This window comes from Archocentrus centrarchus, chromosome 6 (genome assembly GCF_007364275.1).
Source record: "Archocentrus centrarchus isolate MPI-CPG fArcCen1 chromosome 6, fArcCen1, whole genome shotgun sequence".
NCBI classification, from domain to species: Eukaryota; Metazoa; Chordata; class Actinopteri; order Cichliformes; family Cichlidae; genus Archocentrus; species Archocentrus centrarchus.
Genome location: NC_044351.1, coordinates 33,484,063 through 33,498,700, shown reverse-complemented (window position 1 = coordinate 33,498,700; position 14,638 = coordinate 33,484,063). Strand labels below are relative to the sequence as shown.

The 14,638-nt window shown below is 41.3% G+C and overlaps 1 protein-coding gene across 1 annotated transcript in view; it reads right to left on the bottom strand.

The window, feature by feature from the left end:
• Nucleotides 1–2,621: 2,621 nt before the first annotated feature.
• LOC115782212 (TBC1 domain family member 10B) overlaps nt 2,622–14,638 on the bottom strand; it is a 56,886-nt gene continuing 44,869 nt past the window's right edge. Inside the window, exon 15 of the mRNA XM_030732282.1 lies at nt 2,622–3,052. Coding sequence (XP_030588142.1) covers nt 2,989–3,052 — 64 coding nt within the window. The 3' untranslated portion in view covers nt 2,622–2,988. The remainder of the gene's footprint in view (nt 3,053–14,638) is intronic.

The following is a 14,638-nucleotide window of genomic DNA, read 5'->3' as shown; positions in this document are numbered from 1 at the left end:
TGACTGTAGCTTCATGTGTGAGACACAGTAATGCCACTGTTCTGAGCTCTGGATCATATCTAATAATCTAAATTAACCTGTTTTGTCATGAAAGGCAACGTTACATAGAACCTATTATGCTTTTCTGTCAGAGGTCAGGAAGCAGTGTGCATATGATCAATGTGAGACAAAAAGACTTCAGACTGCTCTAAACAAGACTCAGTATAAGACAAAGGCTTATTTTGAACTATGAGTTATGCAAAGCTAATCTAGTAGAATCCAAGGATAAAATCATGGAGTTGGAAATAAACATTATGAAGCTATAGGAAAGAGGTGATAAGCAGGAATGAGCACTACAGGTGTGATGTTTGCTTTGAGAGTGTTGATGGAGAAGTGTAGAGAAGATCAGGAGTTGTGTCTGTGGATCTAGAGGAAAACATAGGATAGGGTGCCAAGAGAGGAACTGTGGTCCTGTATGAGAAAGAAGTATGTGAGGCTGGTGCAGGACAGTGGTGAAGTGCGTGGTAGAACTGAGAGATGGGTGGGTGTGGGATTACATCAGGGATCTGCTGAGCCCCTTCTTGTTTGCAGTGGTGATGGACAGGCTGACAGATGAGGTCAGGCAGGAGTCTCTGTGGACGATGATGTTTGCAGATGACAATGATCTGTAGTGAGAGCAGGGAGCAGGTGGAGGAGAGTCTGGACAAGTGGAGGTATGCTCTGGAGAGAAGAGGAATGAAGGTCAGTTGAAGCAAGACAAAATACATGTGTGTGAATGAGAGGGAGACAGGTGGAATGACGAAGATACGAGGAGTAGAGGTAGTGAAGGTGGAGGCGGAGTTGAAGATAAGATTTTTGTTGTGAGTGACCAGAAAGGACAGGATTAGATTTGAGTACATCAGCTCAGGTTTGGAGACAAAGTTAGAGGTGAGGCTGAGATGGTTTGGATGTGCAGAGGAGGGATAAAGGATACATTGGACAAAGGATGTTGAAGATGGAGCTGCCAAATGTTGATGTTTCAAATGTTAAGATCGTGCTATCTAAGAATGCAGCCAAAAGGTGCTAGCTCAGCTTTAGCACAACGCGCTGCTAATGGAGGGAAGATCATCACCAAAAATGTATTTCAGCCATTTCTGATGCAAAGGTTCTTTAACTAGAAGGCTACAGAAATATTCCAGTGCCCTGCTTTGACTGCTGTCTTCAGTGGCTGGACTGCAATCAGAATTTACCGTATTTTCCGGAGTATAAGTCGCACTTTTTTTCATAGTTTGGCTGGGGGTGCGACCTATACTCCGGAGCGACGTATATGTGACATTTATAACACATGAACCAAAATACTCCAGCCACTTGACATCTCCGTGAACTGCAGCTTTAAGGCAGTCTTGCGTAACCTGTGGGCGCAGTGGATGATGGATGGAGAGCACAGCTTAACGGCAACTGGGAGAATGCGCCACCCAACTTTCCTGGAAGTCATTGGATGGATCAAGAAAACATGGGCTTCAGTGACAAACCATCCTGTTGGGATTCAGAAAGGCTGGAATAATTGGAAGTGCAGCTGACGACGAGTCTGACTAACGCGACACAGAAGACGAAGCGGCGCTTCGTCTACGGAGTGTACGGAGTTGTTTAGAAGTGACACCGAGGATGAAGAATTCAATGGATTGATGGTTTGGTTAACTTGTTAGTATGTTCTTTATGCTATGGTTATCTGAATAACTTAATGTTACGTTAACATACCGAACACGTGTTCGTTGTGCGTCATGTAGCTGAATGTGCTACGTTAGCATAACGTAGGCGTAACCGTGTTCGTCCTGTTCTTTAATCCATTATTATTTTAAATTGCCGTTCAAGATGGAATTTCTGCTCTGGGTCTCGGATTATATCAACCCCCCCCCCCCCCCCCAAAAAAGTGCGACTTATAGTCCAGTGCGACCTATATATGTTTTTTTCTTCTTTATTATGCATTTTTTGGCTGGTGCGACCTATACTCCGGAGCGACGTATAGTCCGAAAAATACGGTACTCACTTATGTCAAAGCCTCTTGATCTAATTTACCTCACAGGAGAACCCACAATCATTCAAATCCAGCTCAAAGCTCACCTTTTCCTGTTTTTCACAATTCTGCACTTTAAGGTCTGATGATTGTTAAACAATACCAGTATAGAGTTTTGTCACACAGCCTGCAGTATCAAAGCCACACACCGTAAAACCTGAACTTATTGATATTCTATTATTTCTGTCACTGGGACTGAGAGAGGACCGGCTCTGTGGTCACTTTCAGCATTTTAACAAGAAGCCACTGTGTTTATCTCGGAGCACAACTGCACCAACAGGCAACCAAACTGACCCAATTTCCACAGGTTTTTCCACTCAATTTAAATCTAACGAACACAAACATCAAAGACTGAGACTCTCAGTACTTTCTGGGTGTGACTGATAAGAGTTCCAGTGCTGGTTTGAAATAATTACATAGTAAGAGGGTGGTTTTGATAGCCTGATGAAAAACTGACACACACACACACACACACACACACACACACACACACACACACACACACACACACACACACACACACACACACACACACACACAGAGTGCAGTTTGGACTTGCTCCTAAATAAATAACTTGTCACTTTTTAAAACAATGTCACAATTTATTAGTGTCAACTGCTAAAGACAATAAAAAGTCATTGTTAAGCATTTATGGGTCAGCTAGAAGAAATCAACTAAAATGACAACATAAAATAAGGTTATGGTTACTCAGGTTACACTAGCAAACAATACACTACATAAAACAATGTTTCACACTGACTGATGTGGCTTTCCAGCTCAGCATAAAGTATAAAATCAGACATGTGTCTGAATGGTGCAGCTTTAATCACACATCCTGTTACTAACTCATCTAGATCCCAAACCAAACTACACGGTACGGTTTTGGCATTTAATGGAAACACTTAGTGCATGTTATCCTTCCCTTGTTCCATCAAATTCTTCCTCCTCCTTCGGTGTTAGATCAGCTTCGACTCTTTGACCACCTTGAACGGGAAGCTGTTCTGTCTGGACGACAGCTCCCTGAAACACACAAACGAGTGTGAATCAATACACAACTTCAGAGGAAAAGAAACAAAAGCGGAGAGAACATTGTTACTTTGTTGATTATGCTTTTTAATCAAATCTTGTTTACAAAGCCAAGCAAATTATCTGAGTACGAAAAAAAGAAAAAGAAATGAACAAAGGGCTCCGGCTGTGATATTGTGCTTTGGTATTATTGAGGTGAATGCTAACATTTCTCATCAGACACATTTAAATACCAAATATATTTAGCGGTAAGCATATTCATTTTGTTACTCTGCAACAAATTCTAGGGAAACACCAGTGAATCAGCCAAGCACTGGTATAAATTGTTAAAATCCAGGAACTGGCTCAGAATTCCAACCAAATCTATTAATTTGATCTTGATGAAGAGCTGGGACCAAGAAAATAACACAATTACATTGGGGTCAGTTGTATATGTATTTAGTATATGCATTTAATTAATTAGGTTATCCAGTATTGGTTGTGATCTCTCAGTCTGGGCCACAGACGGGTTATGTGGTGAGTGTGGCTTTTAATTCGCTTTGCTTTGTTACACATCATAAACTCACAAACACAACTGGAATCACCTTATGTCGGCAGTATGCCTAATATTTTGGCTCATAAGTGTGTCACAGTGCAAAAGAGCTTCAATTTTATCACGTAAGCAGAATCCAACAACATGATTTTCAAGGTTGTTTTGATTTTAACATTTATTGTAGGATAGAGTCCATCCCATGGGAATAGTTTCTTAATTCCCGAGCTTCCAGACAAACGGATGACGTGCCAGCAGACAAAATACTGGTGACATATAATTATGTTCTGGGATCTGACTGCTACACCCCCACGCAGCAGTCTGTTTAACCTGATCGACATAATCGCACTTCAGTGTGGTTCATTTAGAGAAGGAATACAAGCAAAACAATTTAATTTTATTTCCCTGTTATTTAAAACGATTCTGTGGGTTTTATTCAGTTATCAGTTATGGTTTCCTGTATTTGTTTGAGATAATATTCCTATCCATACCACAACCCGCCTTAAATTGCACCACAAATGATCTTTCTCAGGAGCTCAAATGACATTTGGCTCATCTGCCAAAGCCAACAGACTAAGAAAATTTTCTCTGGTCCAAATAAACCACAAACAGTTTTGTCTCCACCCTGCAGCTTATCTAACACAATCCATGAGCAGAAAAACAACAATGTGGTATCACACACGGTACATACAGCCTGAAAGAAGAGTGTTTGGATCAAAACTGAATAAAGTGCTGAATATTTCAGATGCCACCTGTCCTTCGTTTCTAAGGGACTTTAAATATTTGACACAAAAATGCTTTATAGCCTTTGTAGAGAAAAACAAAAGATGTATTTCATACTCTAGACGTGAGACAAACACTTGGGTATTATCAAAACGTCTGGCTATGCGTCACTATGCTCAGTGAGACCCCGTCTTTACTGTCAAGACTGCTTCACTCTCCTCTGTCAAGCACTAATAGCTCAGCCTGCCTCGACTCCACGTGAAATAAGCAGCACTCGAGTTTCTTGGATTAAAATGTCCAACGGTGCTGTGACCATGTGAGGCAGGACTTGTGGCTGCGAGAGATATGCAAGTTTGTCTGTGGGAATATGCTTTTCCTCGACTCTGTGTTTGATTGACTCAGTGCTGTTTGGCTTGATTGTATGTTTCAGTCAGTGTGTGAGAAGTGATTAGACTGAGCAGGTTAGCTACGGTGGCTTTAGCTGCATGTGGTTGGAGACAGACCCAACCTGATGCAAAACAGCCATTCACTGTGACCAGCCCTCAGTCTGGCTTTCTTACTATACAAGCCTGTCGAAATCATTCAGTGGAAGAATTGACACTATGGTAATGGTGCTCCTTGACCCGGTCCCACACTATACAAGCATATGGCCGAGGTGGTCTTTATAACCATTTAAATGTTTCACTAAGCAGCACAACCCCACGGAGCAACCAGCAAGGTGGGCCCCACACTATTCACTGCACAGCCTTTGAATGAACTCAATCACTTTATATCACCAAAAAAGGCCTATGGGGAAACTAAGGTGCATCCAGGGTTAACAGATACACCCCCACACCCCACCCTGAACGGCACAACAAATAAAAACACACGATTCGAACAAAAACAAGAAATGACCATTTGGAGAATAATGCACCCCCTGGCATCCACGCACAAGCACCATTAAACGAGAAAAACACCCTCGCACAATTGCTGGATCTGGACTTGCATGCCTGATGACTTGCTTGGTGTGTGTGTGTGTATGCGCCCGCACATATGGGTGTGATGCAGGAGCAGTCCACCTTCATTCAATGTGAAAACCTAAACTTGTGAAAGCCGTATCCATCCCTGCATGCAATAACCTACCTTCAGTCACCATTCGGTTCGCTCATTCCTGCCATCACATCCTCCACACTCAGGTTACACCCCCCCCCCCCCCCCCCCCCCACACACACACACACACACACACACACACTAATGCATGAAAAGGTCACTTAACTGAAAAAGAAAACTGGCTGTAATCTGACATTGTTGCATGCATGGTTCGATTCACAAGGTACAGAGTAGAGAAGGTGCCTACAGAGAGAGTTTAACCTGCTTAAATACACAGTCACAGTAAACAGAAACTCCACCCTGTCAGATTTTACAGGTCAGGACATAATAAAAAAAAAATTAGACCTTACAAAGTCTTAAAATTTGTTAAAACAACCTCAAATGAATAGCAAGACATAATTCAACAAAAACTAAGCAAAAAAGTAGAAACAAAGTGTGAAACATTAGGTTGGTTGCCACAGTCATGTCTAGCTCTGTCTCTCTCTCTCTCTCTCTCACACACACACACACACACACACACACACACACACACACACACACACACACACACACACACACACACACACACACACACACAATCATGTAAAGCCAACTGTGTGCGTGGTGCAGTAATGGGGGAATAATCAGTTGGGTAACATCAGTCACCTGAACTGAGCTCAGGTTGCGTCAGTTTCTTAAAGGCTGTGTGCACAAATGTAATGGGGAGAAAACAACATGAAGCAATAAATGTACACATTTATGCATATATATCTATACTGTATACAAACAGACAGCACAAACACACAACCATGAAAACAAGTCTCTCTTATTCTGTTACTATTCTCACTCTCCTCGAGCAGACAAACATCATGCATAATTTAAATTCAATTACATTGTAAGGAGGCACAAAAGAAACAGGAGAAAGAGACGGTGTGTCGTGCAGCGCTGCACCAGTGAAACCACTTTCTTTGCTGTGACTCAGCAAGACACACAAACTGGACGCAGATACTCAGCTCTTTCTGCTTTAATTGACTTCTTAGCACAGAGATGCATCAGTGACACCTGACACCAGCGGCCAAAGCTCCCCCCCGAGCACCACTGTGGGAATGCTGCTGCACTGACACTGTGCCTGCACTTACAAGCAAGTTAAATTTAAGGAGACTCATATTTTCCTGGACTATTTGTCTTCAACGTGGCATTTTCCCAATTCTGTAGAATAATGAACAGGCTACCCAGCAAGGCCGCATTTTCCAGAGTTCCCACCAGTGTACTGCGAGCCCCTGGTGGTCTGATGGGCCCAAGGACCAAAGATTATCTGAAATGTCTGAAATCTCAGGGGAACACTTGCAGCAGGGTTTTACTGGTCCTTGAAAGTGTTTCAAAGACGAACTCTTCAAAGTCTGCACCAAAGGTAGTGCACAGGCCTAAATCTGTAAGACATCTGGGGCTGTTCCTAGTCTAAATAAACTCTCAGAAAACTTAAAAACTGAGTACAATCTAATGGATAACATTAAACATTGGGCATAAAAATATTGCCTGTGTATGAAAACTTTTTTTTTTTTTTTTTTAATTGTTGCTGAAATGTGTTGCACTTTGCTACGTGTGCATCCTAGCACACACGCATCATCATACTGTTTGAGTGTGGCTAACATTAGCAGTGCTAGCAGCAGCCTTGCACACTAGTTTTCACAAGCCTGTGCAGAATGTGGTTACACATTATTTCCACTGACTGATTATATGCTAGTTTACACTGACAAAGCCAGAATACAACAGCTCGTTTTCTATATCAGAGTTCTGCAGAACCAAGATGTCATTTATCTTACTTTTCACCTAAATAACTACCTGTTTACCTTGAGCAGCGGGTGGCATCATATCATTGTTTTACAGGTAGCTGCTGTTCTATATTAGCAGAAGAAAGTTAATTTATTTAACCTGACTAGTATTTCTGGTGCTGACTAGTGAGAGCAGCAACGTTTAAACATCAAGTCGACCAGTCATGTGCAGCCCCAGCTTACAATGTCTGAAACTCTACAGCAGAAAAAAATCCTAACATGCTGATGTTTAGCAGATAAGTCTGTCTTTACCATCTCTGAGCAGGGTGTTAACATGACAACAGTTTTGCACAGCACAGAGGAAGCTAGAGGTAAAAAAAAACAACACACATTTTGACATCACAATCACACATTTGGAGGAAAAAAATAGCACAGGGTAAGGTGTGACCTCACGCCCGTGACAAGTGGATAGGGGAAAAGGAAATTCACTACAGCTGCATCTTTCTGATGTTTTGTTAGAGCTTTCCTGTGTGGCCCGCCTTCTTTATTAACCAACATACAGTACTCCATTTTAACACGTCAGTGGCAAGCCTCGGCTTTGACAAGCTGAAACAAAGACGTCAGTCACACACCGACAACCTTTACAGCCCCGACTCCCTCAACAGGTGTTCACGGTCGAGGCAGCAGACATCAGATACAATCCAGGATACGGGTGATAGGAAGTACTAGGAAGTTATTAAAGAACTCGAGCATGACAGCTTATTTAAAACAAGTAAAATGTAGAGCAGGGCAAGTGCAGACCACCTCTCATGCGTCTTCAACAACATTTCTGAGATAGTGGTTTTATCTTTGCTTACAAAAATATTTAAACATTGAAATAAAAAGCACTGGGAGACATTGTCATGATGTTCTCAAGAGACAAACTAATCCAGATCCAGAGATCCTTGTCAATCCAGGGACTCATTTCATGCACATTAGAAGGAATTTTCAGGAATGTTCTTGCAGTCACAGACTACACTTGTTTTTCCACAGCTTCAGACTGTGGACCACAACACATAAACCTTATTCAAGTATCAAATATCATTTGCCCGCTGATTATATCACGCCACCCATTCTTCTTTTCCAGGGAGATTAGCAGATACCTGGCTGAAACATGGAGTTCTTCGCTGGGTTACTAGGTTCTTGGCCACGCTCGTTAAGACTGGATTTTGGCAAAGTGGGACCGAAGTTGTTACGCAAACCGTCCATATTATTATGTGTAACATTTCACACTAACCTTTTATTAAATCCTCTCGCCTATGCCAACTCTGCAATTCAATGCACAGGTGTGAGAAACATGAGTCTTTGATAACAGCTTTCCAAAATCTTCAAGAAATATCTTTGCACACCACATCACCAACCCATGTGCACCAGAGGACTTACAGATTGCACAGCTTTTATCCAGGCTCCGTTCTCCTTTATACTGCTAATCATAAAGGTCTTAGTGTGGCCTTTCATTGCTGTGACCGGCATTCAAACCAAAGCTTTTCATTATGACTGTAGATAAACAACAACCTATGACACATTTCTGGTTGAAATCTTAACATTTCTGCTTTCTCCATTTTTCAGTTACAAAATGACAGTTTTCTTTGTTAAACTGGGGGACAAACAGCGCACCTAACAGAGAAATTTATGATCCATCAGATTTATTACTTCCCTTCACTATGGGGGTGGGGGGGCCTTCCCATTCAACCCTTACAAAAACAGTGAGGTGTGGTCCATTCATGGTTCACTCACTTTTACTTTCGTACCTGTTAGCTTTTGTTCACCTTTCTAGATAAATCAAGGTGTGAGCCAGCGAAACCATTTATGCTGTACTGCTGCCTTAAGGCTGACCCCTCTCAGTGGAAAACTTACCCCTTAGACTGACTGACTATCATGATGATGATGATACTTTATTGATCCCACAATGGGGAAATTAAAGTTAACAGAACATCCATCCAAGAAGACAAACAGAACAAACATGGGGAGAAAGGTGAACTGTGGCCATGCTGCCCCCCTTCTGGAGGGGGCAGCAATCAAATGATAACACAGTAGGAGTATGCCCCAATGCCCAATCGGGGGCTCAGAGACGACACATTCAGTAGAACGGGTGTTCCTGCAAGGCGTGAAGTTGAATCTTTGCTCATGCAATAATCACAGTGTGAGATATCAGCACAACTAATTTGCTTGTTTTGTTTTCATGCATGTGTGACTTAAGAAAATGATCATTCTCAGGGGTAAAGCCCGCTGGATAAGCTCCGATCTCTGCTGCAACTGAGGCCGCACAAAAACGACAGCCGGGGATCGCTGGGAAATCTGGAGCGATGTCATGAATGATTAACATTAGAGTGGTGTAGCATGTCAGGGGAACAGCACTTAGATGATATCTGAATGAATGAATAAATAAATAAAACCATGGAGAACACGGTGAGAATGATGACACAGTAAAGCCTGTCACGATCAATTAAACCCGTCACATTTAGCAGCAGCTGACAGAATTACTGTTTGTCACAGGAACAACGGGCAAGTCGAGACCAGATGTGCAAGTTTTTATAGGTACATTGCTTTTGGCCGTCACATTACATAATGTGTTTTAGGAACAGTGTGTACTAAGTATTACAGCATTTTAATATTTTTAAATTGCCAGAGAGATTAAGATTAAAAACAAATGTAAATACAAAAACATGCCATAAGTAGATGTTACTTAATCCCACTAAGACACAAGAAGGAAAGATGCTGATATTATAGTGTTTTCTCGTGATATGAAAAGAACCACTTTTGTCACGTTCAGGTCTTAACTTGCAATTTTCTCCAGAAGTAAACAGGAACCCAAAATAGTATCTGTGTAAATAAAGTGAAATTGCAGTTCAGCTGAAAAGCTTCGGAAGGCTTACACTGCTTATAGATTATAGCTGTGTGAAAGTTTAAGGCTGAACTTCATGACAAAGTGGCCGCCTTTAAAGTGTGGTCATATTAATTTGGCGTAAAATTAAAAATGAAATAATAATTTCCTGAAGATGTCACATGATTGATCAAAGATCACACTGCAGTAATGCCTCCACCGTCCTTTTGTTTCTCTAAATAGGATGAGCCGTGTGTTTGGCCACTCATCCATCCTGCATCCTCACTGCCCTGTTACACAACACTCCTACACCTGCATCTTAACAATGGTAGAGGTGGTGTGTACATGCACATAACACATCCATGCACACACTTTTTCATACATATAAATATAACAGATTTTTTTTTTTTTCTTTCCAAATCAAATCCAAGTTTGTCACATGAATGGTCATACAAGGTACAACTGGCAGTGAAATGCTTTGTTTTCTTCATGCACCACATTTCATTATATGGAGCATGAACAGCCCAAAGGGTACATATGTATTAGAGTACACATATGTATACACATGTAAAACGTGTACACATTTTCCCAGGGGCAGATGATGAGAGGAGTACAGTGTGCAGCGGCTCACACACTCCTGAACATACAACCAACAACACTGGAGGATCAGATGACAAGCTTCAGCACACACACACACACACACACACACACACACACACACACACACACACACACACACACACACACACACACACACACACACACACACACACACACTTCTGGCAGGCTGCACAGTCACATATGTTCTGCTGCTATAATGTGGATGAACTTTTATTATTGCCTTCAAACACATGAGGACCACTTAACTATCCGACTGCATTGTTGTCTACAGAAACACACTTGACTAGATTAATAAGACATCTGTAGACTTGATGTAAAGCCAGAACATCTGAGTCAAATAAGAAGTGAAGCTGAAATCTCAAATAGAAGCCATTATCCCTCATGAATACAACTATATGAGTTATTATAATGCAATACAAAAGAGATTAAAGATACTTTGAGAAGTGAAGCAGGCTGCAGGTAGATTTAATTAAAGGTACTAACACACCCAGTTTCTGTGAAGAGAAGCCAAAGAGACACAATGTATCCATTTCTTTGTAAATATGTCAACTCAAGTGTTTGTTCTGAAAAAGGAAAAACAAAACAGTGATGAAAATTTATACTGAAGATAATATTTATAATGAACTATATGCATTATAGAACACACTGAACGTAATGACAGTGCAAATGCGTAGCAGAGTGTTTGTGTGTCTGCCTCGACTACAGAGAAAATACTGGTTGGACTTGTTACTTGGCACGGTGTCAGTAATAATTGGTTTTGTGAGACACATTGGAAAACATGTTTTCCTGCCTCCTTGCATGTCTATCTTGTGTTTCACATATGATCATCTGACCAAAAAAAGAGAGGATGGACAAAGAGACAAGAGGACGCACAGGAAGTTCTATAAAGGAGGACAAAGCGCTGCAGTTTCCAGAAGAGTTTTAAATACAGATCAAATTCAAAGCAACTTCTACAACAGAAAATACCAAAGTGTGTCCTGCTAATGCAGTAAGGCTCCAAGGCACTCATCATATAACCCATTTTAACATTTAGCAAAAAGAGTGCCCGGTCCATTTAACTCTTCACTTCTAGCTGATTGAGCCTTTCTAACATTAACAAATAGAGCTGGGCCAGTAAAAGGCTCCTCACTAACTGTGCAAAAATGACCAAAGCTGTGAACCATCATCCTCTGAGCAGACACACATCAAACATGGAGTAAATGTGTTGATGTGTGCACGTTCTCTGTGCAGCCCTCCATTATACGCCACTTTGTAAATATGCAGGCGATCATGAAAAACCTTGAGGACCCCTGGTTTATAGGACTAGCTGTTATTTGCCAACTATGGTCTGATTATATATTTTATCAGATTTCATGAAAATCCATTACCATCATTGCTCTTATTGTGGTGCAAGAAATCACCAAAGTGAGCACAAGTCAGGATCTGGAGACGATGAATGCTGTAAAATGTTACAGAGCCATTCTATCTTTTTATTTTAGAATAACTACTTTAGTCTACTTTAGATATTTCAGTGTAGTGACAGACATTTTAGTGGTAGGAGAACTCTGCAAAATGCCATTCTTAGGGCAATGCAGCTAGAAAGGCAAACATCTTTATTATTGCTGAATTATATTTTGTATGGGTTACTGTGTATGGTATGTTGTAGGTCATACTGTGACCATACTAGGAATATCTGCTTTTACTGACATATAAACCTGAGGATTTAGAGCAATCTGAAGGCTGATCTTTGACACTCAGGGGTTACATGTACAAATACTGAACTCATTATTTGAAATTCCAGCCATATGTAATATGACAGACAGACACACACACAAACACACACACTCTTTGGTTTAAATGTATCTGGGAAAATCCATCGCCCTGATGTGACGGAAGTTAGGAAAAGGGGAAAAGTGATTTGAGGCTGGGAGTGTCGGAGCCTCCAGCAGACAGATGGCGTCCATCAGGACAGCTTAGCTCGTCTTCCGGTGCATGCCCCTCGTATTTCCTTGTTTCCCACACATTCAACTGCTCATCACTCAATTTGTCACAAAGTGGCCAATTAATATAAAATTCCTATTAGTAATAAACGCTTTAAAGAAAGTCTGTCATCCTCGTGGACTCCTCTAATGAGATTATTGGGAGGGACATAAAACGTTTGTAACCAACTCAACACGAAACTGCTGTTCTATTTTAGTGCTGCGGTGTCCCCACCCTGACCTGCTGTGCAACACTATGGAAAACACAGTACATCACAATGGGAGGGGTCATCGCTTTCTGTCAGTCTGTCTCTCTCACCCACACACACACACACACACACACACACACACACACACACACACACACACACACAAACCCCATTAGAAGCACCATAAACACTGTGGTGTTTACAGTAAGAAACAATAACACCAGCAGCTGTAGCTGCAGTTCTGCAGGACATGTAGTTGGGTGCAGGGCAGTCAGGAGTTACTGTGGTTAAAATATGACATTTTATAATATTAAACATTTATTACAGTAAAAATATTTTGACCAAGAAAGAAACATCAGTGGTGTATTATTAACCACTCGTGTCCCATAAATATTAATAGGATGAAGGATTAAAAAGTTGCACTTCAACCGAGCAAATGAATAATGAATGTTTTTGTATGGTGAGTAAGTCTGGTGCCATTTCCACATTCCTCTTGTTTCTAGAAAGGAGCACACATGAAAAGGTCGACGGAGTTCAGATTCCAGTGAACAAAGTTTGTCTCAAACGTATTTGTTGGTATCAGTAAATACTCTGCAAAGCCACAATTAAACAAGAGCGGCGCTGAGCGGGTGCCAACGCCCGGCTGTGAGTAGGAGGGGTGGGGGTGAGGGGTCAAAGTGCTGTTATAGAAAAATCAGCGAACAAGTGTGTGAAGTTCGAGGGGTGTAGCATGAACGGTACGCATCTGTGGTGTGAATTTAATCATCCTAGGTGAGATCGAGTTATCGTGTTCAGAAAACTTGACCTCTGACTTTTACCTTCAGGTCAAAGGTCGCTGAGATTTGAACTCGTCAGATTTTTAGTAGATGCATCTGTGGTGTGAATTTAAACATCCTAGGTGAGATTATTCCTGAGTTATGGCTAACGTTAAAGATTTTTGTGGAACAGCTGAGCTAAAAATAAATTAAAAAATAAAATAATTTCCCTGCCGCGTCAAAATGTTGGCAGTCAGCACTTGTTTTGTTCCCCCATACACACACACACACACACACACACACACACACACACACACACCAAGAGACCTTCAAAAAGTGAACACTAGGTGCTTAATTTACAGTCATTCTGATCACCCTGCATCTATAAGGAGATTCCAGTACTGAAACAGTATAAGGTAGTCGTACGTACAGGCTCCTGTATTTCGGCATAAACTTCTACGTGTCAGGCCGTTTCATCTTTATCGTAGCTGTATCTGAGTGACACACAGCTTCAGAAAGGAGTTTCTTCTCTGGCAGCTTTCGGACTGATCAGTGGGAAGATATTTGATGTGGAGCGTCACCGTCTGTAAAATAAGCACGCTTCCTCCAACCAGAGCCTTAAACCACGTGACTCCAGAATTACAAGCTGCTCATTTGATATTGTGAAGCCTGATATATTATGTGATGTGGTTTGCTCTGCTTACCAAACTAACTTTAAGCTAGTCTCAGGCTTTATTCTGCATCCGTCGTCAGCCAATAAAAGGGCTTATTGGGCAAGTTGGATCCTGTTAATTAGCAGTGAGGCTGTCACAGCTTATTACTTACTGTTAGAGTCCAGCAGTTCTAACAGTTTCTAACTGGTTTCACTTAATTACAGCATCAGTACGTGAAACTAGTTATGAAATATTTTGTCAACTGTGGACATTTGTAGCCATTTTGTATCACATGCAGCTTAGAAATCCTCTTTTTGAATACATTCTTACCACTAAAACATTTAAGACTGGTCTTAGAACATTTTGTTCCTTTAGAAATTCTTGTCTGTACAGACACAAACGTGTTTTCACCTGTTTTTGTTGTTTTCC